The sequence below is a fragment of the Glarea lozoyensis genome, assembly GCF_000409485.1.
Source record: "Glarea lozoyensis ATCC 20868 chromosome Unknown GLAREA11, whole genome shotgun sequence".
Classification (NCBI taxonomy): domain Eukaryota; kingdom Fungi; phylum Ascomycota; class Leotiomycetes; order Helotiales; family Helotiaceae; genus Glarea; species Glarea lozoyensis.
The window spans coordinates 384,650-406,846 of NW_007360985.1; the positions used below are offsets into that span (position 1 = coordinate 384,650).

Here is a 22,197-nt window from a genome sequence, read left to right on the forward strand (position 1 = left end):
AGTTGGAACTTGGTGGTCTATCATTCCGACTTACCGAAGAGGCAGCGATTATAGATCCCCTCATAGCATTAGCCAAACTGCTTGGAAATTGGCACCAAGAAGCTCAAGTGGCTCTACATGACGAGTTCGGATATCAAGTAGCTCTACCAAGTAGCAACGAATACTATCAGAGTTTGCCAGAAAGCAACCTCTTTCCATACCCTCTCCCTCTCAATCAAGTTCCCGTTTGCCACACACCCACAAAAAGTTTCGAAACACTTCTACCGACCGTTTCCTCCCACATTGCTTTTTGCATATCCCGCTATCTCCTTCCCAAATCCCCTAAATTCCGGTTCGGTAGAAGCGACTACAACAAGTTCGCAGGTTGCATGAAGCGTTTTGCAGATCGTTTGTTTCTCACAATGCGCCAATGAAAATTCCTACCAGGAAAAGGAATAAAACAAAAACGTATCATATCCAGCCCAGAACGTCAGAGACTCTCTTTGCTTTCCTGAACCCTCAAGGTTTTCAATGCCGTTTTTTCCATCCTATCTTTTCACTGGAGCCAAGCGAGTCAAAGAATGGGTCGTTTTCAAGAAAAGGAAACCCCCCCATAAGCGAGCATATCATCGTCGGTCGGAGCAACTGTGAAATGGTGTTGTGCATGCACTGTGCGCATCACTCGAGCGAGTCCTTTTCACTCGTCCATCACACAATGTGATGAATTGCGGGTGATGTTCAGAAGCACTGAGCATCTCGTCACAATGTCACATTATTACAAACATACTGCATAAACGGCCGTGCATTATGCACCTCCCCAATGCAAGATATACAAAAGGGACACGCCCAGAAGCAGACAAAATCGTGACCCTCTCGTATGCCCGTTTACCTCAGAGCCACAGAGAGGCGTCGGGTTAACCAAGATGTTCTTGCATGCCCCCCTGGTCTATAACGCCATTCAGCATATAGCCTAGGGAAGCAGAAGAGGGGTCAAAAAAGGCTTGACCAGAATACTAACAGCTCCCCGGGCCTGGAACCGTGCAACGTGGTTCCGAAACAAAAGTCTTTCCGGGTGCGGCTGCTGGGTTGGAGTGATAGCGATCGGATAGGAGAACCATAGTGGGACATGTAAAAAGGAAACTCTGAAGGCCTCGTTTCTCAACGGTGTTTTTCTTTAATTTGATGATTCATCTCTCTGCGTGGGGGATTTCCAGTTCAGGATTGATGGGATTTACGATTTTAGGATGAGGAAGAACAACCCGCATTCGCATGTTTGCAGCGAATTGTGGTGGTGGGTTTTCTCCAGGTTAATGTTGCATTCATCCATCAGGAAGAGCCCTACGAGGCTCGACTCAGGAGTTTCACAAAGAAGGGCAATTCCTGACCTAATTTTTGTGCTTTTCATCCGTCTCGGTTCGTTTCCATGCTGAGTAAAGGCACAGCATCGTACAAGCTGTAAGAGCATAGCCCAAAGTGATGCCAAGCCTGCGGCTTTCCACCCCGTGTTGGGATACTGCGGGTGAGATTTTGGGAGATTTTGTACGTTTTGCTGGACGGAGTGTCAGTGCAGTACCATTGACGCTTTGTACTGTACGGCCGAATGAAGTGTGATTGAGTAGGCGGTAGCAGTATTGTTATCGATGCAGATGCAGATGCAGACAGATAGATCTTCAGAGCGCCGGATCCAACAAATGACAGCGGTGGTCCCGTGTCGAGTATTGAAGATTGTGTGATGAAAGTACATTTGTGGTGACCGTACCTGCCGATTGAGAAACGGCGTGTTGCATGCTGCCGAAGTACTCGGTGTGTGCGTTTAGGTGTGATTGATTTTGTAAGTTTATGTGCACACAGTTTTTACCTGATATTCGAAAAGGTAAATCCCATTGTTGGTTGTATTTCAGCCTGCCCCCAGCAATGATTTTACTATCATTGGGAATCTGTAAATAGCTATCTCCGCACAAATAAAGCATTTGGACTCGTTTCCAGTAAGGAGATGAGCGTTTCTATGTGGTGTTTCCTCCGATGTCCCTCGCAGCGGAAATGGTTCCCAGGTTTCAGGTCAGATTTGCTGTTCGCTTAGGTCCCGAAGCAACTTTGGAAGGCCTAGAGGCCCGTCTTGGCATCGCTTGAAGCCGGTTTCCTCAATTTCAAGGTATGTTCTGTGGTTTATTCGATGCAAAGTACATTTACTGTCAAACTCGATCTCGACTTGTGTTCATGACATAGTACACGATCATCAGATCGAAGATGTGATTTTCGGTAGGCGCTCAAGTTCAGGTTTATCAAATAGATATTTTCGCTAGTTTGTATCACTGACATAGCCACAGCAAAAAACGGGCATATGGAGTTTCAGAACTGGCAAGATCTAGACTAAATAATAGGAGAGACCTAGCACCCAACAAGCAGCAGATTCCAGACCTTGAATGAGTATGACTTAATGCCCCATGAAGACACACGACTGCATGACGTTCTCCATCTACTCTCGCAGCTAGCGTATCAAGATCCTTTCCTACATTTTTGATTGAGGAATCAATAAACGTATCTTTAAACGATAGTGTGGTGATACTATAACCATTCGCACAAACTCAGAATCACACCTTGAAATGCTCCTGTGGCCCGTGGGAAGCATAGACCAAGATGAAATATTTATTCGGCCAGCCAGCATCAAGCGATACCATAAGCTGGTTTCAGGTATAGGAAAACGAGACGGTGGGTATAGAAAACATGAGAAATAAACATCGGATGAACGTTGCGTGCTGAAGGATTCGAGATCTGCCTTGATCTTCAGCCAGCTTGAAGCTTGCACTTGCCCTGCCCCCAATATGACCACGATTCCCAGCTAGGATGTAACGGCAAGGAAGAATAAAGTTGTTTTTCAAATCAAAGAAGACAGAGAAAAAGGACAGAGTCGGGGCAGCTGAGTGCTGAAGGAGCATTACAAGTGAAGATCCTGAGTCTTCGCGTAGACGGGGCTTAGGTTGTTGCTCATATGATTTCGTACCTAGCCTAGGTAGCACAAAATAAAAGGATGACAAGCAGACTATCGGGAACGCCTTCTAAAACACCAATAGCTTCTTTTCTTCTTCTGAAGCGAACTTCCAACAGTAGCCAAGACTAGAAACAATGGGATGAAAACACAAACATCGCGTAATTTGACCACCCCTTCAATGCCACGAGACGAGTTGCAAGGCTGCTCCTTCCGAAGCTCTGATGCCAACAATAACAAATGGAACGAAATGGACTGAACGAAAAGAACTAGGGAGTTCAACGTAGCTGCGGTTGTTCGTGACGAGTCTTGACACTTCACTGTCACGATGTAAGTCGTAAGCCCAATTGTAGAAAATAAGCAGAGACGAGCCGTCGAGCTGCTTCTGTTTACGTGGGCTCAACCAGGTTTCCAGATCAGATCTTGCATGCTCCAGATGGACGGAATGCTCGTCATCTCGATATGCCGGTCGGCTGGTACTGCAAAAGATATGAATAGAAATTGTGCGCGCTGTCAAGCCGAATGGAGCAGTTCACAAGAGTTTTGTGTCTGAAGGATCATATGGCAAACATTGAAGAATCCCATGTTTCGCTCAAGCCTTGTCAATCGGCGATTTCTTAGTGTCACATGATGCGTGAACACTATCACGTGGATTGCAAAAATCGTGACAATTGATACCTTAGGCAACTCTATCCCATCGAAGGCATACATATTGTGGTCCAATATTTGCCTCTAGCCTCTTCAGGCAGGTTCAACACCAAGTATCACAAAAAAGTCGTCGGAAAAGAAACGTATCTCTGCATATCCTCTTATGATACTTTGTATGATATCTCCATCATCTGCTCATAGTAGATGAAATCAGTACTCTATCTTGCAAGTGCAGCTGTTCGTCAAATCCCGATTCGTCTGGGTCAGAGAATGCTCGTACGAACCATGGCATCAGCAAGCATCAACATGCCACGTGATCCCAACACGCTCTCCAACTACAACAATTGGAGAACAAAGCACACTATTGCCGATCTTGACATTGATTTTAAGCAGCAGCGCCTAACCGGGACAGTCACCTTGCAATTGGAGAGTATCACCGAGAAAGAATCTGAAGAGATCATTCTTGATACCAGCTTCCTCGATGTAAGTCAATTCAAAGCCATCCCATACTGCTATGTACATGGATGATATTCTGAAGTTTCTCTTTACGGGGTTTACAACCGTTATGAAATTTCATCTTCTGATACATACTGATTCGAATTTATTCAGATTCAAGAGATCAGCGTTAATGGCAGTAAAACCGACCACTGGAAAGTTGCCGATCGGTTTGAGCCATATGGCAGTCCCTTGAGTGTAAGAGTACCAGGTGGAGCCGCCAAAGGCACCATCGTAGCAGTTGCTATTGCACTTGCAACTACAGAGAAATGTACTGCTCTGCAATGGATGGCACCATCTCAAACATCAAACAAGAAATTCCCGTACATGTTCTCTCAATGCCAGGCTATCCACAATCGATCCGTTTTCCCTTGCCAGGATACACCAGATGTGAAGAGCACCTATGACTTCAAGATCCGTTCTCCATTGCCTGTTGTTGCCAGTGGTCTGGCAACTGGTGCTACTCTGTTCGAACATGGAAAGGATGACGAATTAGGAACATTACAATACTCCTTCAAGCAAGAGATTCCAATGCCGTCTTATCTATTTGCTCTTGCATCTGGTGATATTGCGACTGCTTCTATTGGTCCACGTTCTCTGGTATCTACAGGTCCCGAGGAGCTTTCGGAGGCCAAGTGGGAGTTGGAAGCAGATACAGAAAAGTTCATCCAGGTCGCAGAAAAGCTGATCTACTCATACAAATGGACTCAATACAATGTTCTAGTACTTCCACCAAGCTTTCCATACGGAGGAATGGAAAATCCAGTCTTTACCTTTGCTACACCCACTATCATCAGTGGCGATCGTGAGAACGTGGATGTCATCGCTCACGAGTTGAGTCATTCCTGGAGTGGAAATCTGGTGTCCAACGCTAGCTGGGAGCATTTCTGGTTGAACGAAGGATGGACAACTTACCTTGAGAGAAGAATCGGAGCCGCTGTTCATGGTGAACCGCATCGAGATTTCTCTGCCATTATCGGATGGAAAGCATTGCAAGATTCCGTGGCACAGTACGGAGATGACCACGAGTTCACAAAGCTCGTCATTGATCTCAAGGGCAAAGATCCCGATGATGCTTTCAGTAGCATCCCATACGAGAAAGGATTTCACTTCCTGTACTATTTGGAGAAGTTGGTTGGCAAATCTGCATGGGATAAATTCATCCCCCACTATTTCACAACCTGGATGAAGAAGTCTCTTGATTCGTATGACTTCAAAGCTACGCTACTCGACTTTTTTGCTTCAGATAAGGAGGCATCGAAGGCGTTAGAGGCAGTAGATTGGGACAGCTGGTTCTACAAACCTGGTCTACCACCAAAGCCAGATTTCGACACAAGTATTGTCGACAAATGTTACGCTTTGGCGGATAAATGGGAGTCAAACGTATGTCAACTCATTGACCCTTTTTTTTTTTTTTTTTTTATCAAACTAACTCGAAATAGGATTACAAACCACAACCCTCCGACGTCGAAGGCTGGTCCGCAAACCAAATCGTCGTCTTCCTCGAGAAGATCCAACTTTTCAAGACCCCCATTCCAGTATCTCAATCCAAGGCAATGGGATCAGCTTACTCTCTGACCAACACCCGCAACGTCGAGCTTTCTTCGCGTTACTTTGGTATCGGCCTGACCTCCAAAGATGAGAGTGTGTATCAGCCTACTGCTGAGCTACTTGGCAAGGTTGGGCGCATGAAGTTCGTTCGCCCTCTCTACAGAAAGCTGGAGAAGGTGGATAGAGAATTGGCAGTTGCTACGTTTGAGAAGAATAAGGATTTCTATCATCCTATCTGCAGGGCTCAGGTTGAGAAGGATTTGGGCGTGTGATTGAAGCCTTTGAATTATTCATATAGATCAGATAGTGTCTGTGGATATGATTATATGGTACAAAGTTCGATCTGTCACGAATCAGAGAAGCTTTGGCTGCCTATCACATTCTTAGGCTTTCCCTTTCTCTGCTTATCACTGTCATCTCTATTGTTGCCCTACGCGGCGGTAATCTGCGTCGTATCTCTATCACTTCATTCCAAAGTTAATCTTGCCAACCACAGCGAATCCAAGTATAACAACCCGTCCACACACCCCTCCACTCACTCACTCCCCCTAACACTCCCCGGCATATCCTTCCCCAAATCCTCTCCCAGCGTCTTCCCCCCCACAACAGGCGCCTCACTAGCCGTCAACACAAACATCATTCTAGCCCACTTCCCCCCCTCCGTAACATTCCGCCACGCATGGTTCGTCGCCCGCTGCACACACACATCGCCCCTCTCCATCCGTCGCACCTCTCCAGAGTCAAGAATGCATTCCATGGACCCCTCGAGCACGACGCCGTAGTCGAGCGATTGCGTGCGGTGCATGATCGGCTGGATCGAGGGACTGAAGTCGACGAACCGACATACGGTGCCTGTTCATTTCAGAGAAGTCCAAATCATAAATATGGGATTTAGGTATGTGGTAAAGAAGAGGGTAATTGTTTACCAGTGCTCTTAGCCAATCCCGGCGGATTTCCCAGTTCCTTGCTATAACTCACTATATCCTTCGGCGTAGACATCTCATCCCCAAAATCCGACGGGTTCAACGACACAGGGAATTCTTGGGTGGTGTAACCAAGGAAGAAATTCATGTTTGTGCCGTTTTCAACCCATTTTGAAGTCTCGGGTACATCTGAAGAGTAGATGGCTTTGCCGTCTGCGTTGTGCGTTGTGATGAAGCGGTTGATGTCACGGAGGCCATTAGGGAGGGCGGACATGTCTGAGAAGGGATTATGAATTTTTGGGAATATGGATGAGGGGAGGGGAAGAGGGAATGAGGGGTTCTTTCCTAGAATACTTGTGAGATGCCGTATGTCGGGGTTACACAACGTCGCTGACTTCCTATTCGGGAGCTAATGCAGGTGTACAGGACCTCCGGGATCTTCACTTTGTTTACCTTACTTTCTCGTCTGTACCAATGACTGCCCATAGAAGCACATTATTCAAGTATCTAGAGTCGCACTCATGCATGGCGAATCGCACTTTTAAAGACCTCGGTCCGCAAATTGGGGAGATTTGTGTAAGTTGTATCCAACAATCCTGCGATTCAAATACTAAGATACAAAACAGTGTCAACCCAAAACGCCTTTATATCCCCAATAATACTTGCATTAAACTCTCGCGATCTTTGCTAAGGCTCCAACTCAGACGACATGACTTGATTACATTTCCAAAACAGCATTCTTTCCATCTTCCGGTTGTTTCAGAGGACATATTTTTCGTGAAGCTCGTACGGTATTGGGATGGTTGATGAGCTTCTTCGTCGATTGCTGGAAACTCCAAATTGGCACTGTGAACCAGTTACAACATCTCGTCTTCGTCCCGTCAGGCTCGATCCTCCGAAACGAGGCATGTGTCTAATCATATGGTGCGACAGGGTGTAGTTGATGTTCCTCCTCTTTTTTCGATCCGTTTACAGGAATGTCGTTATAGATGCCGTCTTCTTCAGATGAATACTCATCAGAGTCATCGCTGACTGGATCGCCTGGTTGCCAAAGACCATCGCCAGAGTCAACCTCGCTGCTAGGTGAACTTTCCAAGTACCAAAGGCCAGCATCAGAGTCGCACTCGCTTTCCGAATATTCTTGTGCATCATAAATATCACAGTCATTAATGCTGGTTGGATATTCTGGTTGTAGCTCAAGATCCTCATCGTCGCTATCACATATCGGAGTACCCTCCCAAGGACCTTTTTCTTCAGCTTCTTCATCGGTGTCTTCATCTTCCTCAGCTTCTTGGTCCACGCTGTTGGTTTCCGAATCAAGTTTATCCCGCTTGTCTTTGAGATTCCAGTACGTGTCCTCGTCGAGTCCGATTTTGATGAACACGTTTTCTGCCACGCAAGTCTTGGAAGACGTGTTGCAGATGATATCGATTTCTTGGCGCAAGACAGAAGGAACTTCGCCACATTCAAGAGGCAACGAGACGGCTTTAAGAACGGTTACGTTTTCCACGTTGAGACTGAGTGCGCGGGAGCGATCCCTTCTTGGCCGCTCGTTGAAGACCACCTCATCAGTCCATCTCACCCGAGTATCTCTCGTGTCGCAAGGTATATCGTCTGCATTTTTCTTGAGCAGTCTTCCAGACCACTATGCCAATATAGTGTTAGCTGATTTCCCGATACTCGTAAGAAGTAGAATTGAGGAGACAGTTACTTACATTTTTCGCTGATAGTAGGCGCTTGCGGACAACCTCAGGAACTGACTTCCTCGATTCATAGTCGAGACTTTCGTACGAGCATCGAACCCATCCAACCAAGCCGAAAAAATGGTTCAAATTCGTATCTCCTGGAAGGAGCATGACGGGGATCATTGGGAGCTCGAGGGGAAGGTGAGCGCCGTAGAGAGAATCCGCCAAACATTCATCGTCATTTTGTTCCGGTTTCTTGAGGATGCCTCTGAGTGGAGACATCTTTTCGAACAGGTGGTAATGACTTAACTGGTGTCGTGTAAATGCTGAGGTTTTGAGAAGTGGAAATGCGATGTTGTGAGTGTTGATTAGATGTTAGAAATTGTGAGTGAGTGAAGAGTCGCTGCGCTGAATGAATCCGCGGTGAAAGAGGTGAGCGCAGAGAGGAGGAGATTTAAGTATGCTAAAAGCACACTTTGTCACTCCACTGCGCAGCCATTGTGAGGTGTGACGTCGAAATTATCATTCATTCTGCGTGAGGGGGTTCTAGACCGATCTGTGTCGAAAATGTAGATCTCCGCTAGAAGGTGATGAATTTGTAGGTGGATTGGATGAGGGAAGCTACGCTAGGATAAAATAATTTGACGGGTTTGGACTTATGATGTTAAGGTTAGGTTTAGTTTGTCAGTTGTGGGGAGGGGAGGAGGCTTAGCGGGATTGAGCGAGGAGGGTGAAGAGGGAGGGTTAGGACGTGAGGCGACGGAAGCGAGTGGTATGGTGTGAATGAGTGAGCTGAGTTTGAGAGTGAATTTTGGGAGTGCGGTGAATGATACGGCAAATTGGATTGTAGCGTTTTGGTACAGTATTCACATTTGGTTGAACAGTATGCAGCTCCAATATCACTGTGCTGGAATAGACTGATTGCAAGTATAACCCATGATTCACCTCACTCTCGCTTCACTCCATATCCTAAGGCCGTAGCCTAGCGTATGTCACCTTGAGCACATTTCTCACGTTCAAAATAATATCTTCTAAACTCCTTTGATGACACACATCTAGTAAACTCAGCATGGTAAACAAAATTCAACTGACCCACTCGACTTGGCTATATATCACGTCGTTCCTTATGAGAAATCTAGCTATCATCGGGATACGGAAGGGGGCTCGCTTACCGTAGCTTATACTTAGGGTTTATGGGTAAGCGTGGTGAGAAGTGATACTAGAGGGTGGTAGATCTAGAGAATTATGGAGAGGCGGTTTGTTTGGGTTTCTTCACTGATTGATGTGCTTGGGTTTTGAGAGAATCAGAGAGATAGAGAGGACGTGAAATTATGATTTGTAATTGATATATTCATTTTAGCGATAATATACTGAGTCAATCCATTAAATATACGTTAGTTCGTCAACTAAATCGAAGAAATAATTGTGTTTCGACTACCGCTTATTTTTTCCACCGAGAGATGACGTAGATTGAGGAAATTAGGGTTTTTGTAGGACGGCCTGGTGTGTTTTAGTTACATGTCTACTGATGATGGATTTATGATAATTTGTATGTTGTATGTAAGCATATTGGAATATTTTTTGGAAGAGTATGTTTGGAATGTTGGGAAGATTTCGGTAGATCACGCTCCATCTCCAGGGGATTACAACCATGGCACAATATCATTGAAAACGGAATTGATTAACATAGACATTTATGACATTCATCCTGGTATAGATCATATTCAAAACTCCATCCCAACAACCAACAATCCAAACTCAAACCTCCCCCTCCATCACCACCCTACGCAGCCCTCCTCTCCTTCCCACTAATAAGATACAACGCAGCCCTCATCTCCAACAACGGATCCTCACTCGCCTCCACCCCGCTCACCCTCGGAATCGGATCAAAAATCGTAACCTTAGCCACCTTCGCACTGTCCTCGAGCACCTTCTCTAACTTCAAACTGCCCAATTCCACAATTGGCCTGTCCTCAGGCCAGTGCACCGTAGCATCATTCACCTGATCTCCCTCTGCCGCAACTTGCGCGACGAGTTTAAACCCAATCGCACCCTTGGACAAGCGCTCTTCGAGTTCCTGGTGCAGGAAATTGGGATCTTTGTCTTTGACTTCGTCGGCGGTGAAGGTAGATACGCCGGCGTCGGGGATGAATTGATAGCGGATAAACGTCTCCTTGCCATCTTCCGCGATGAGTTTATACGCGTTGATCCCCCAGTATTGCTCTGTTCCGTACGAGATCGGCGCTGGTTTAGGGGCTGAGACGAACGCCAACGCCGCTGGGTGGGAGCCTAGGAACGTCTCAATTGGAGTTGGGTGTGGTGCGTCTGGGGGTGAGGTCGAGATGGCTTGGAGGAGAGCGAGGAAGTCTTCGCCTTTGTTAACGGGGAAGAAGGGCGTGGAATGGCCGATTACGTCTGTGTGGATGTGGTCACCGAGGATGAATCGGACGGCCATGCCGCGGGGGTCGGCGTTGCCATCTGTGTCTGGGATGGCGGGTAAGCCGGTGGAATTGGAGAAGCGTGCCCAGATCGGGGTGCTGGTGTTGTTGAAGTGTGGTGCTTTGGAGATTTTGGAGGCTTCTGCGGTTGGGGTGAAGGTTCCGCTGAGGATTTCTCCTTTTGCGTGAGCTGGAAGACGGTTAGTATTGGTTTGAATGAGGATGTTGAGATTCTTACCTGGCCGAAATCCTGGAGGTGTTTGGAAGATTTCCTTCAATTTAGCTACGAGGTCTCCAGCTGTTTTCATTAGTGCTGGGTCGTCTGGGAAAGGCATGATGGCGGCTGCTGGGGTATTGTTGGTGAAAGTTCAAAAGATACAAAGAGATGAGTGTTTTTATTGGGCTTCCAATTCCACAGCACGAGGAATTCGCTCACTCTTTATGCTGTCAGGAACCTGCATATTTGAAATGTTTCCCAGCTATATCAACATTATCGCGGCTGAACGGCATGCCCTGTATGGTCTGGCCACAACAGCAATTCGCAATTGAGCGATTGTAAGTGGTGGAAGGCTGGCAACGAAGCTGTGTTATTAAGCCCACATGCATTACGTGAAGGCCACGAGCCAGGGACATTGTAATGGAGTATAAATGGGTCCAGAATGATCTCGGGCGATCACATGCCTACCGTTCTTGCGAGATCCAATGAGGGTGATCTGTGAATGCCAATTCAAGCCTGGAGTGCGCCAACTCCCGCGATAGATATTACTCAACTGCTACTAGATTCCTGGTAGGGAAGCTTGAGTTGTGTCTTTCCGTCTCGAGTGTCGCAGACTTTACGACCCCTCGTTGACGCCATTAATACCCTTGCTACATGACGACCCCGCTATCTTCAGGTCGGGTTAGGTCGAGTCCCCTACTGCTTACACACGTGTTAATAGACGCAGCCGCAATTAAGGACCCTGCAACCTAATAGATTGATCTCGACTATATTGTGGCTAGATGGAGTTTCGTCCTCCCTTAATTGGTAATGTAGTGCGAGGCGGAAATGATCCTTGTAACTCGGGGGACCTCTATTTATTGTACCTGATCTTGCAGCCTGGATTTTGAGCTTATCGATCAATAGCATATCTTTGGAGTTCGAATCGGAATGTGTGAAAGTGGGATATTCCAAAGTTACTCAGCGACAGGGATTAATCAGCACAGAAGAGTCTGGAGGCTTACTTACAGCAACTACGCGAGTACGTGCAGAACCGATGGAAACGAGGCTTCCGCATTCATACATAGGAGGAGACTGACAGTGGTGTTAAACCTGATTTGTGCCCATGTGATCGGCCGCTATATAGTATGTAACTATGAACTTTAGTACAATGACCCTGCGACTAGAACTCAAAATCGCAAGCAAAGGGCGGTTGATCAGACTGCACAGCACCACTAATGCCGAACATAATGCGTCAAGATCACGCTGCCCTCCTTGCAGTGGTGGACATCAGCGTTATCTTCTTGGCTTTCTTCCGTTTTCCCTGCCCGGCGGCGCTGACAATAGTTGGTGTGCTGGGGCCACTTTCAGACAATGACGCTGCTTGAACTTGCGCAATCAAGTCGTTCTCTGCTTGTATTTCTTGTTCCCACGAGTGCAACCAGCCATCATCCACATCATTTCCGAGCCCGCGGGGTTGAAGATCTGGGGAGGTGGATGCTATTTGAGCAGTTCCCCAGACTGTCCTAGGAGCGCTAGGACTAGTTGACGGAGATGCCAGTGTGGCAAACGAAGAGCCTTGACGAGATGGCCAAGGTGGTGAACCATTCGACTGGTCGAAAGACGATGAAGCAAGAGGATGAAAATCGTCCTCCGAGAAATTTTCCGTCGAGACACTAGGTCGTTTTCTCCTGGCACTCGCCCAGCGCGCATCATCCTCTGCCTTTTCAGCTCGAACCCTATCTCTCTCCTCTCTATTCTCTTTCTCCCAATTTCTCTTCCTCCTCTTCTCGATCTCTGGTTTGAACTGCTCTAGGACTTCAGGCAGCACCACATCCGTCCAATTGCACTCGAGGAAGCCAACCTCGCAGCCATGAGGAAGATGGGAAAGGTACTTTGTTCGTTTTCGTAATTCATCATCCATTACATGACCCGTTTGAACGCGCTCTACGCGGGGAAGAAGGGTCGACGGGAAACTTGCAAAGTTCCCAAAAGCGGATTTGAGGATTCTAATATCTAGCGGAGCAAGGTAGTAATGCAATAGGGCCTGATAGAAAAAGTAAGGAGCGTCTGGGTGGTGAGCCTCATTTAGATGTCGTTGGTACAGATTTCTAGGATTTGATGATACTGGTTTTTCTTCTGGGGCATGTGGCTGTGACGGTTCCACGACTTGATTATCTGCTAGTGCTGCGGATGGCGCTGGAATGTGTACTGCGGATGAATTGATCTCGGTTTGAGACGTTTGTTGGATGTAATACATCTCAGGGGCATCTTCATTGACCGATGTGAACTGAATAGGCTGTCTTTTGGGCTTCTTCTCCGTTGGCTGTTTTGGCATCGCTGGCGGATCGCCAATTCCTCGGACCTTTTCCTTCGCTTCATTGACGGCGTTCATTGCCTTTCTTGTCCACTGAGGCTCCTCTCCAAACATCAGCTCATCTTCGCTCTCCTGTCGTTGTAAAGCTGCAATTTCATGGTCAAATTGCTCCATCATATAACTTTCGCTGCCCTTCATGATTCGCGCGTAATCAGTGACCTCGGCCGCAAAATACCAAGGAATGTCTTCCGACTTTCCAAGTACATCAGCACCGTCCCGCGGTAGTGCAAGAGTACTTCCCGGCTGGCGCATGACAAGTCTCAAGACAACGTCCTCTCCTTCTCTCGGAGGGGGCCCCTCTTGTCCTGTGTACCATCGCACCGGTTTGGTTTCCGAGATGAACACAGAATCCCAGCATATTGGGCATTTCTTCCATCGAGCCCTCTTTTCCGGCAAAGGATTTGTCTCATCCGTTGAATGCATATATCGAATCAGACAGGGTAAGCAAAATATATGGCCGCACTTTGCCATTCTGGGCGCAACGGGATGGGAGAGGCAGATGGGGCATGCGGACTCTTGAGAAACTGTAGATGCGAGTATTTGAAGTACGTCACTCCATTCTAGGGGTTGATCGGCATTGATTGCCTGCTGCTTGTAATCTCCATGTGGTTTTACAATGAATCGATAGTTGGAATGGATATATCTGGAGCGGTTAGTGCCGGAGCAGCATTTCTGGGCTCTCAACTTACCTCGCTTTGTCGCTAGAGTGATGACCAGATCCTATGCCATAGATATTTCCTCTCCGAGTCCCGCGTCCAATTGTATTACGGTAGTCCTGTGGCCGTGGGGGAAGACTGAAGTTCATAAGGTGGGTAATTGACGTTTGACCTCTTCGCCCGTTGGAGTTTCTAATCGCACTCTTGTTTTGTTAGTTTGCACAACACCTGGAGAGATAGAAGCCCTACAGATTCTGCCATTGCGTCCTCGTCCTGGAACAGCCTAGGTTTCCGAGAGTTCTTGTGTTGCTTCTTGTTTGTCTGATTGTTTCGAGACGTGGCGTGTACAGAACCAGATTGATTGCTAGATCTCCGGGAACTAGATTCGAATGCGGGCGAGGTGGTTTGCGACTGCTGGTGCTGAACAGGAGCGTGGGACGAGGGACTGTTGATCACTTTCCCTCCAGAGGTCAACGCGTTGGATGAAGCAGAATTCATAGTCGTCGAGACTTCTGCTCAACGGAGAGTTACACAGATAGAATACCGAGTATGGCGAAGCTTGACCGACTCGCGGATGTTCCCCAAAACCGTCGTCGTCGTCGAGCGACTGAGTGGCGTATGCAAGACAACCGGGAGTAGTCGTGGACTGCTGGAACCGTGAAATGGCACAAAGGAAAAGAGAAATCGAGGACTTGTTCTGCCCACCGTCTAACCGCCACTGGAGAAATAAAGATTCGGATGGTTAAAGTGATTCTATAGCAGACGCCAGAGGCGCTGGAGAAGAAGTGACTCTTCGTTGATTGAGGGGCATCAATAGACTGGAGTCCGAGTGGCGGCCCATAGAGTCCACTTGCGCACTTCCGACTATCTACAGTATGCTAGTACCTGCCTAGTATTCCATAGTTGAATAATCAAACCAGATACCTTAGAATACCTATATAGTCATGTGGTAGACTCGAGAGACTCAACCCTGGAATGTTCCAGCTTATTGGCAATCAACTGTATTAAGTTTGCTACTTTGTTCCAGGTTAGACTTGGCCTGTTAGTAATTTGCCATACAGGAAGCTTGATAAGTAGCAACAAGTCGAGTCAATTACCACACAGTTAATTGTTTGATGGAAAAATACCCAACAACGAAAGACTTTATGAGGGCTTTGTATTAGGTATCGTGTTGCTTCAAGAGCGAGATATTAATATAGTGTTTTCTTCAGATATTCTGTCGATTGCAACTTCGGATGTTTTCCATCATTTCATTTATCGGAACCGGTAGCCTCGCCGCATCATCTGTCAGTGACAACAACACATAGAGCGGCGGGCCTAGGCAGCTCTCAAAGGGAGACTGTGATATGTTACATCGAAGCGCGTTTTAGACTTTCGCTTTGTAGGCAAAAGTTTATTAAACGGTTTGTTGACATAGATCCCACCAGAAGAAAATATTTAGATATTGATGATTTATTTGTAACTTGCAAAGAACTCCGGGGAAAGAAAGAGTACAAACGAGTGCCGCTTTTCTCGTCATCAACCCTCGTCGTGAGACCTCCATTATTTTAGAATATCGTCAACCCCCGTTCTGCGCATGCGACGCTCATTCACCTAACTCGCCCTACACAACCACAACCTGTAGTTACCGCGTCCTCCAGATGCTGGCTTCCACGAGTTCTGCGCACACAAACATCCTCGACTTGCAGAGTCAAAACCTCCCTTCGCGATAATCTCCAAGCTGCTGCAACGCGAAACTGTTACAAGACAAACGCGGTCCGGCTCAGCGATTCTATATAACTCGAGGGAAGCTTCCTTTCCCAAGCCGGTATGATGAACAACCGTCATCTGCCGGCAGGGCAACCGCCAGAGAGGCGACGGCAATACAATCAACAGAATCAGTACCCTCCGCCGCAACACATGTACAATAATGGATATATACACAATCCATACAACAACGCGGGCTTCCACAACCAACTACCCGCACTTCCTCACCAATACTACCCACAATATCCTACCATACCGCAGAATCCATATCCATATGTTCGGTCTCCTCCTCCACAGATGCAGCATTACGCGCATCCTCCAATGCCTCCGCAGCCATACACCCCCCGACCTCCGCCTCAAGCGTCACCCGTTGTAGTCTCAACCTTCAAACCAGTCCAGACGCAGTCTACATCCACGCAATCAAGTCATACAGTCCCTATGACCCCTCCTACTCCACAGACGGTCTCTAGTGTTGCGCCTCCTACGCCTGTAGAGACGTCGCCGCCGCGAAACCCATTCAGAGCACCTGTAAGTTTATTTTGCGCCAGTTGGTATAACAGCCACTAACCCTGATCAGTTGCCATGGTTATCACGACCGGATCTCCCTTGGCCAGCTAGACGAGCGCGAAGAAAACGGAAACAGAATTTGGGGGTCTCGGCAGAACCAGTGGTTTTTGAGGGTTCCGCCGCCAATGGCCAACCAGGCGTGAGCGACGAGGCTGAAGCTGCTCCCACAACAGAGCAAACTCCAATTCGCCCAGAAACGCCTTCTACAAATCAACCGCAATCAGAAGAAGCCCATTCGACCAATCCTACTACGCCCTCCTCTGTGACACAGGCTCCTGTTACACCAAATGGAGACACGACTCCAGTGGCGCCAAAACACGCACAAAAGCCGGCAATCCCAGCCGTACCCCTGGTATCTGCTGTATCAAAAGGGGTTCCGCAGGATTCTGCACCCCAATCTGTTGCTAAAAGTGCTGGAGGCGATTCCCCAAAAGTATCAGCACAAGTTGAAGACCAAGACGCTGGTAAAGACAGTGTAGAAGAGGAGAAGGCCACCACAGATGATACGCCTGCGCCTGCTCCTGTGGCATGGGCCAAACCAAAGCTCTGGGCGGGCTTGTTCAATCCGTCTGCGCCTAGAGCTAATGCTTCCAAAAATGAGAAGGGATCTACTACAGACCAAAATGATAGTAAAGCGAACACAGAGTCCCTAGCAGACGCGCTGAGGTCTTTCAGTGTGGAGTCTAATGACTCGAAGATTGCGTTTTTGAAGCCCAGGGGGCTTGTCAATACTGGTAATATGTGTTATATGAATTCGGTAAGCCAATTCTTCATATTTCTAATAGTGATATACTAAGTTATCCCCAGGTTCTTCAGGTTCTTGTTTCTTGTGTTCCGTTCTATTCTTTTCTGGACCAAGTTGGAAAGCGTGCGGCTCACAGCTTTAAGAGTGATACACCTTTGATTGATGCCATGTAAGTTCTAAAACGCCGGTTGTGGACGGTTGCTAACCCGAATCAGGATTATGTTCATGCGTGAATACCCGGTTATCGATTCAGCAGTCTCTGTTGAGAAACTACGAATGCGATTGAAGCAGGGTGAGCTCGAAGATTATGGAGAGGCTTTCATACCGGAGTTTGTATACGATGTCACTAAGCACCTAACCAGGTTCTCTGCTATGCGTGTAGGTCATTCCATATTTACAACCGCACCTGTCTCTAATCGTTGCTTTACAGAGAGGTCACCAGCAAGATGCTCAAGAGTTTCTAAATCTGCTTTTCATGGAGTTACACGAGGAGTGCGAGAGAATTATGCGTGCAAGCACATCGAATTCTGCCTCGGCGATTGCGACACCGAAGAACAACCCTGCTTCTCCCACAGAAGACGCACCATCAGCAAATGAAAATGGATGGCTCGAGGTAGGACGAAAGCAGAAGGCTTCTACTACTCAGTCCTCTGGAATTATAGCCATTCCTTCCCCGATCACCAACATCTTCGGAGGCAAACTCCGTACCGAAGTACGACGTCCGGGACAGACTGATTCTGTAACCATAACTCACTTTGAGACGCTTCAGTTAGATATTGGAGCCCCCAATGTCAACAATATTGTCGAGGCGCTGAAGGGACTCAGTCGGTCAGAAATCCTGGAAACTAGCGCAGGAAGAGGTGCGAAGCAAGACTTCTTGGACTCTTTACCATCCGTCCTTATTCTTCACTTGAAGCGATTCCAGTATGACGAGAAGACCAATGCAACATCGAAGATCTGGAAGAAGGTTGGTTATCCGTTGGACCTTGAGATACCTAAGGAGGTGTTCACGCGCCAGAAGCGTGGTGTATACTCCCATGGAGGCCTCCCTAGATACCGCCTCACCGCTGTTGTCTACCACCATGGGAAAAACGCGAGTGGGGGTCATTACACCGTGGACGTTAGACGGCAAGACGGCCGTGAGTGGATACGTATCGATGATACACTCGTCAGGAGGGTGAGAAGTGAGGACGTAGCTGAAGGTGGCAGCGAGGAGGATCCAAAGGCTCTCGCTGTAGCTTTGGAGGCACACAAAAATGAGGGATCTGGGAATCCGTTCTCTGCATTCGATGAAGAGCAAGATCCTGCTGCTGAAGATGGGTGGAAGCAAGCAAGTGGGCCAGGGAAGAAGTGGTCAAGTGTGGTCAATGGCGCATCAACTCCTAAAGCAAAAGCCGACAAGTCCTCTATCAAGGATAACAAGGTGGCATACTTGTTGTTTTATGAAAAGATATGAGAGGATGACCTGGCGAAAAGTACGCTGTCCAAAAAGGGATAAGCAACGTTCGTTCTGAAGGTTCTACTGTGGTCTCGCATCCCAAACCGATACTCCGTCTATATTCGACTGCTCTCTCCATCCAAGGCGGACTCGAATCTAATATGGCAAATTAAGAAGATGCATGTCTTTGGCGGAAAGCTGTTTGTAAATCACTTCCTCTTCTTCCGGTGGTTCGTTTTAGATGGCATGAGCGCAAAGGCGTACAGCAATTGGGAAGGGTTCTAAAAAGTGGCATCTGGGTGAGGAAGTTTACAAGTGTCTGATGTATAATAGTTGCATAAAATGGTTTACTAACCATTCATCGCGATGAATATAATGTCAAAGTTCTTGAATGTAATAATCAGTTACCTTTTTCGATGTGCTTTGAGTTAGTCGAGCTCTGTGTCAAACCCCAAATAGTCACACCTGCTCCAAGATCCATTCACAGTGTTTACTTCGTACCTTCCCAAGCACTGGGTAAATAGACAGGGTTTAAGACTCAGGGGCGGACTCGGGAGTGGACGACAAAGCCAATCAGGACGGCTGATTGCATTGCAGAAGCCGTCCCACCTCGCTAGTCGCCGATGGACAATTTCCCCCGAACATTTCTGGGTTGCCATCTCTTTGTAAGTCTCACTCATCAACTGCAATACTTTTTCTTACGTCGTACTACCGTTACTTCGCACACTCATGGCCAGTTCGAGGCGGTGAATAGACACGAAAGTGCACTTTGACGACATATGATTTTTACTTAATTATAATACATTCTTCACGAGCATCTTGGAACTTCGTTCTCGCGCCTTCCGTTAAAATCCTTTAATTTGATCCATTCTCACGCAACATCCCTTCGAGATGTCGGAACGTTATTCTTTGAGGCAGACGCCGAAGTAAGATATCTTTTCATTGTATTGCCATGTCATGATTGCTGACGAAATCTGTAGAAAGACTGAACATCTTGGCCTTGTTCAGACGCCTGGGACAAGGAAACCGTATCGAAGAAAGTCACAGTTCACCGAGAGCCTAATGGAGGACGACGACTCATCCGCGACCGACTCTTCTTCCAGGCCGAAAGCATCCAAGCCAAAGAGAAATGTGATCGTGGTCGAAGACGCCATGAACGGAGATGCAATGATGGACGCTTCCACTGAATACATGGCGAATGGAAACGGTACCAAGAATCTATCGAATGGCTCATTGACCAACGGGTCTGCGAACGGGCACGCGAATGGTCATGCCAATGGGCACGCAAATGGCAAGGCAAACGGCAATGCGAATGGTCACACGAACGGCCATGTCCAAAAATTGGAATTGGTCGTGGATGGATGGAGAGAAGGGATGGATCCCAAAATCGATTACTCCCCGCATTTCGATTTTGGTGGTTCGGCAGGAGTCACGACAATGATGGTTTGTTTCCCTCTGCTCATGTATTACATGTGGATTGGTGCGACATTCTATGACGGCAAATTTCCAACACCTGAACCAGGACAAAGCTTTCTTCAATTCATACAGCATATGGGGCATCTGGTCTACACGGAGGCTTTCCCCTCTGTACGCGCTTGGACAATATACTGGACATTCTTTGTGTTTGAGGGCGCCTGTTATTGTTTGATGCCTGGCATTTATCAATATGGAAAACCGCTTCCTCACTTGGGTGGAAAGCAATTATTGTACTATTGCTCTGGAATCTGGTCTTTCTGGTTTACGATTGTGGTTGCGGCAACATTACATTTCCTCAACATCTTCAAACTCTACACCATCATTGACGAATTCGGTCCAATCATGTCGGTTGCAATTATCTCCGGGTTTCTTGTGGCCATCGTAGCATACGTTTCTGCCATTGCTCGTGGAGCTCAACACCGAATGACCGGCAGATTCCTTTATGACTTTTTTATGGGCGCAGAATTGAATCCACGCATGTTTGGGATATTGGATTTCAAGATGTTTTTCGAAGTCCGCCTCCCTTGGTATATTCTTTTAGGTTTATCTTGCGGGACGGCAGCTCGTCAATGGGAGGAGTATGGATATGTTTCAGCTGAAGTCTGCTTCCTGGTTATGGCACATTTCTTGTATGCCAATGCTTGTTCAAAGGGCGAGGAATTGATCACTACAACTTGGTGAGTTCGGATTCCAAACGCCTCATATTTGAGTTACTAACATTCACAGGGATATGTACTACGAGAAGTGGGGTTTTATGTTGATTTTCTGGAACTTGGCTGGTGTCCCATTAAGTTACTGCCACTGCACTATCTATCTGGCCAACCATGACCCTGCGACATATCACCACAACAAATATGTTATGGCAGCCCTATTTGTCGGCTATCTTTTTGTTTACTGGGTCTGGGATACCACCAACTCCCAGAAGAATCGTTTCAGATCCTCGGAACGTGGCACCTTGGTCGACCGTCACGCATTTCCTCAACTACCATGGCAGACGGTTAAAAATCCACGCCATATTAAGACGAAGACTGGTGATTCTATTCTCGCTGATGGGTGGTATGGCCAAGCTCGTAAAATTCATTACACCTGCGACCTTTACTTCGCCCTCAATTGGGGATTGATTACAGGGTTCAGCAGTCCTTTCCCTTGGTTTTATCCGGCCTTCTTCTTTGGAATGATCTGCCATCGCGCGTACAGAGATATTGAGCGTTGCAAGTTGAAGTATGGAGAAAGTTGGGACGAGTACACCAAACTTGTCCCTTACTTATTTATTCCCGTAAGTCCTGTACATCCTTTTGACGCAACTACTAATAGCTTTCAGTATGTTATATAATGCCCACTTTAATAAGGGCAAACGTCCACGGGCGAGGGATCCACACAGGCTACCCTATGATTTGTCAAACACTGATAGAATAAGAGATGCAAAGGTGTCTTTGGATAGACGGCTTGGATGGGGTGCATGTGCACAAAGACCTATGCGTCGACGTTTTAATGTTTAAGTTCGACTGTATTATATTGCATGGTCTGGATAACATGGTATGTTTCCTGGTTTAAAAACTTAATTAATTTGCATTGTTCACGAATAACCATAATTCTTCCGCGATATGATGTTCTTTCTGAGGCAATATGCTTTTGTTCGGCTGAGTTTTTATTTGGATTGGGGAAAGCTGTCGCTAGAAAGTCTTCCACGACATATCAAATTATGGCCATTGAACAGCTGCTGAACCAGCACTGACCTTCGTGGATTTCGAGTGCGATATCCATGTGTGCTAGACGAGGTCTGGTGATATGTGGACAAACTTGAAGTTTGTACCAAGATACGAGCTGGAGCGCTTTCAAACATACCCCCGTCGACTTGTTTGTAAATTAAGAAAAGGAAAACCACACTACAAGCTAGCCAATATGTGGTGAGCGAGCAAGCACGTTCTTGGGGGAAGATAAGCAAAGTTCTAGACTCTGAACTCTTTTGACGGTAGCAACATTTGGCTCTGTGGTCACGGGCGTGATTCACGAGGATTGGATCACTATTACCTCTACTCCTGCAGATAAGATTGAATAAGAGGTCGTCGATAGGGGTACAACGCGTGGCACAAAGAGTACCATGGTTGACCTGTGGAGGAACCAGCAGAAAGAAATATGTTTGGGACAACACGCGAGAAGGATGTGAGGTCCGGAAGTTCATGGATGGGAACGGGGCGGGATCTATGGGCCGTCGGCTAGCTAGAGGGGATGTCTTCTGTCGGTAAAGAGTTAAGTTGAAGGGGTGGTAAGGGGGTTTTCGGTGGTAGATG

At 47.2% G+C, this 22,197-nt stretch overlaps 7 protein-coding genes across 7 annotated transcripts; 3 read left to right on the forward strand and 4 right to left on the reverse strand.

Annotated features, from left to right (window-relative positions):
• Nucleotides 1-3,898: 3,898 nt before the first annotated feature.
• On the forward strand, nucleotides 3,899-5,931 carry GLAREA_11039 (Metalloproteases (zincins), catalytic; the record flags this gene model as incomplete). The annotated part of the gene is made up of 3 exons (XM_008079228.1): nucleotides 3,899-4,096; nucleotides 4,223-5,491; nucleotides 5,551-5,931. The coding sequence occupies 3 exons, from the start codon at nucleotides 3,899-3,901 to the stop codon at nucleotides 5,929-5,931; spliced, it is 1,848 nt and encodes a 615-aa protein (XP_008077419.1).
• Nucleotides 5,932-6,550: 619 nt separating this feature from the next.
• On the reverse strand, nucleotides 6,551-6,856 carry GLAREA_11040 (uncharacterized protein; the record flags this gene model as incomplete). Its single annotated transcript, XM_008079229.1, has 1 exon — nucleotides 6,551-6,856. The coding sequence occupies one exon, from the start codon at nucleotides 6,854-6,856 to the stop codon at nucleotides 6,551-6,553; it is 306 nt and encodes a 101-aa protein (XP_008077420.1).
• Nucleotides 6,857-7,495: 639 nt separating this feature from the next.
• On the reverse strand, nucleotides 7,496-8,549 carry GLAREA_11041 (uncharacterized protein; the record flags this gene model as incomplete). The annotated part of the gene is made up of 2 exons (XM_008079230.1): nucleotides 7,496-8,227; nucleotides 8,298-8,549. 2 exons carry the CDS (start codon nucleotides 8,547-8,549, stop codon nucleotides 7,496-7,498), a joined length of 984 nt encoding a protein of 327 aa, XP_008077421.1.
• Nucleotides 8,550-10,050: 1,501 nt separating this feature from the next.
• GLAREA_11042 (Heme-dependent catalase-like protein) lies at nucleotides 10,051-11,040 on the reverse strand (the record flags this gene model as incomplete). Its single annotated transcript, XM_008079231.1, has 2 exons — nucleotides 10,051-10,895; nucleotides 10,944-11,040. The coding sequence occupies 2 exons, from the start codon at nucleotides 11,038-11,040 to the stop codon at nucleotides 10,051-10,053; spliced, it is 942 nt and encodes a 313-aa protein (XP_008077422.1).
• Nucleotides 11,041-12,162: 1,122 nt separating this feature from the next.
• GLAREA_11043 (RING/U-box) lies at nucleotides 12,163-14,432 on the reverse strand (the record flags this gene model as incomplete). The annotated part of the gene is made up of 3 exons (XM_008079232.1): nucleotides 12,163-13,921; nucleotides 13,968-14,137; nucleotides 14,184-14,432. 3 exons carry the CDS (start codon nucleotides 14,430-14,432, stop codon nucleotides 12,163-12,165), a joined length of 2,178 nt encoding a protein of 725 aa, XP_008077423.1.
• A 1,401-nt stretch (nucleotides 14,433-15,833) lies between these two features.
• Nucleotides 15,834-18,448, forward strand: GLAREA_11044 (Cysteine proteinase; the record flags this gene model as incomplete). Its single annotated transcript, XM_008079233.1, has 5 exons — nucleotides 15,834-16,208; nucleotides 16,258-17,004; nucleotides 17,055-17,161; nucleotides 17,208-17,370; nucleotides 17,423-18,448. The coding sequence occupies 5 exons, from the start codon at nucleotides 15,834-15,836 to the stop codon at nucleotides 18,446-18,448; spliced, it is 2,418 nt and encodes an 805-aa protein (XP_008077424.1).
• An 873-nt stretch (nucleotides 18,449-19,321) lies between these two features.
• GLAREA_11045 (uncharacterized protein) lies at nucleotides 19,322-21,239 on the forward strand (the record flags this gene model as incomplete). The annotated part of the gene is made up of 4 exons (XM_008079234.1): nucleotides 19,322-19,356; nucleotides 19,411-20,583; nucleotides 20,633-21,182; nucleotides 21,228-21,239. 4 exons carry the CDS (start codon nucleotides 19,322-19,324, stop codon nucleotides 21,237-21,239), a joined length of 1,770 nt encoding a protein of 589 aa, XP_008077425.1.
• Nucleotides 21,240-22,197: the final 958 nt, after the last annotated feature.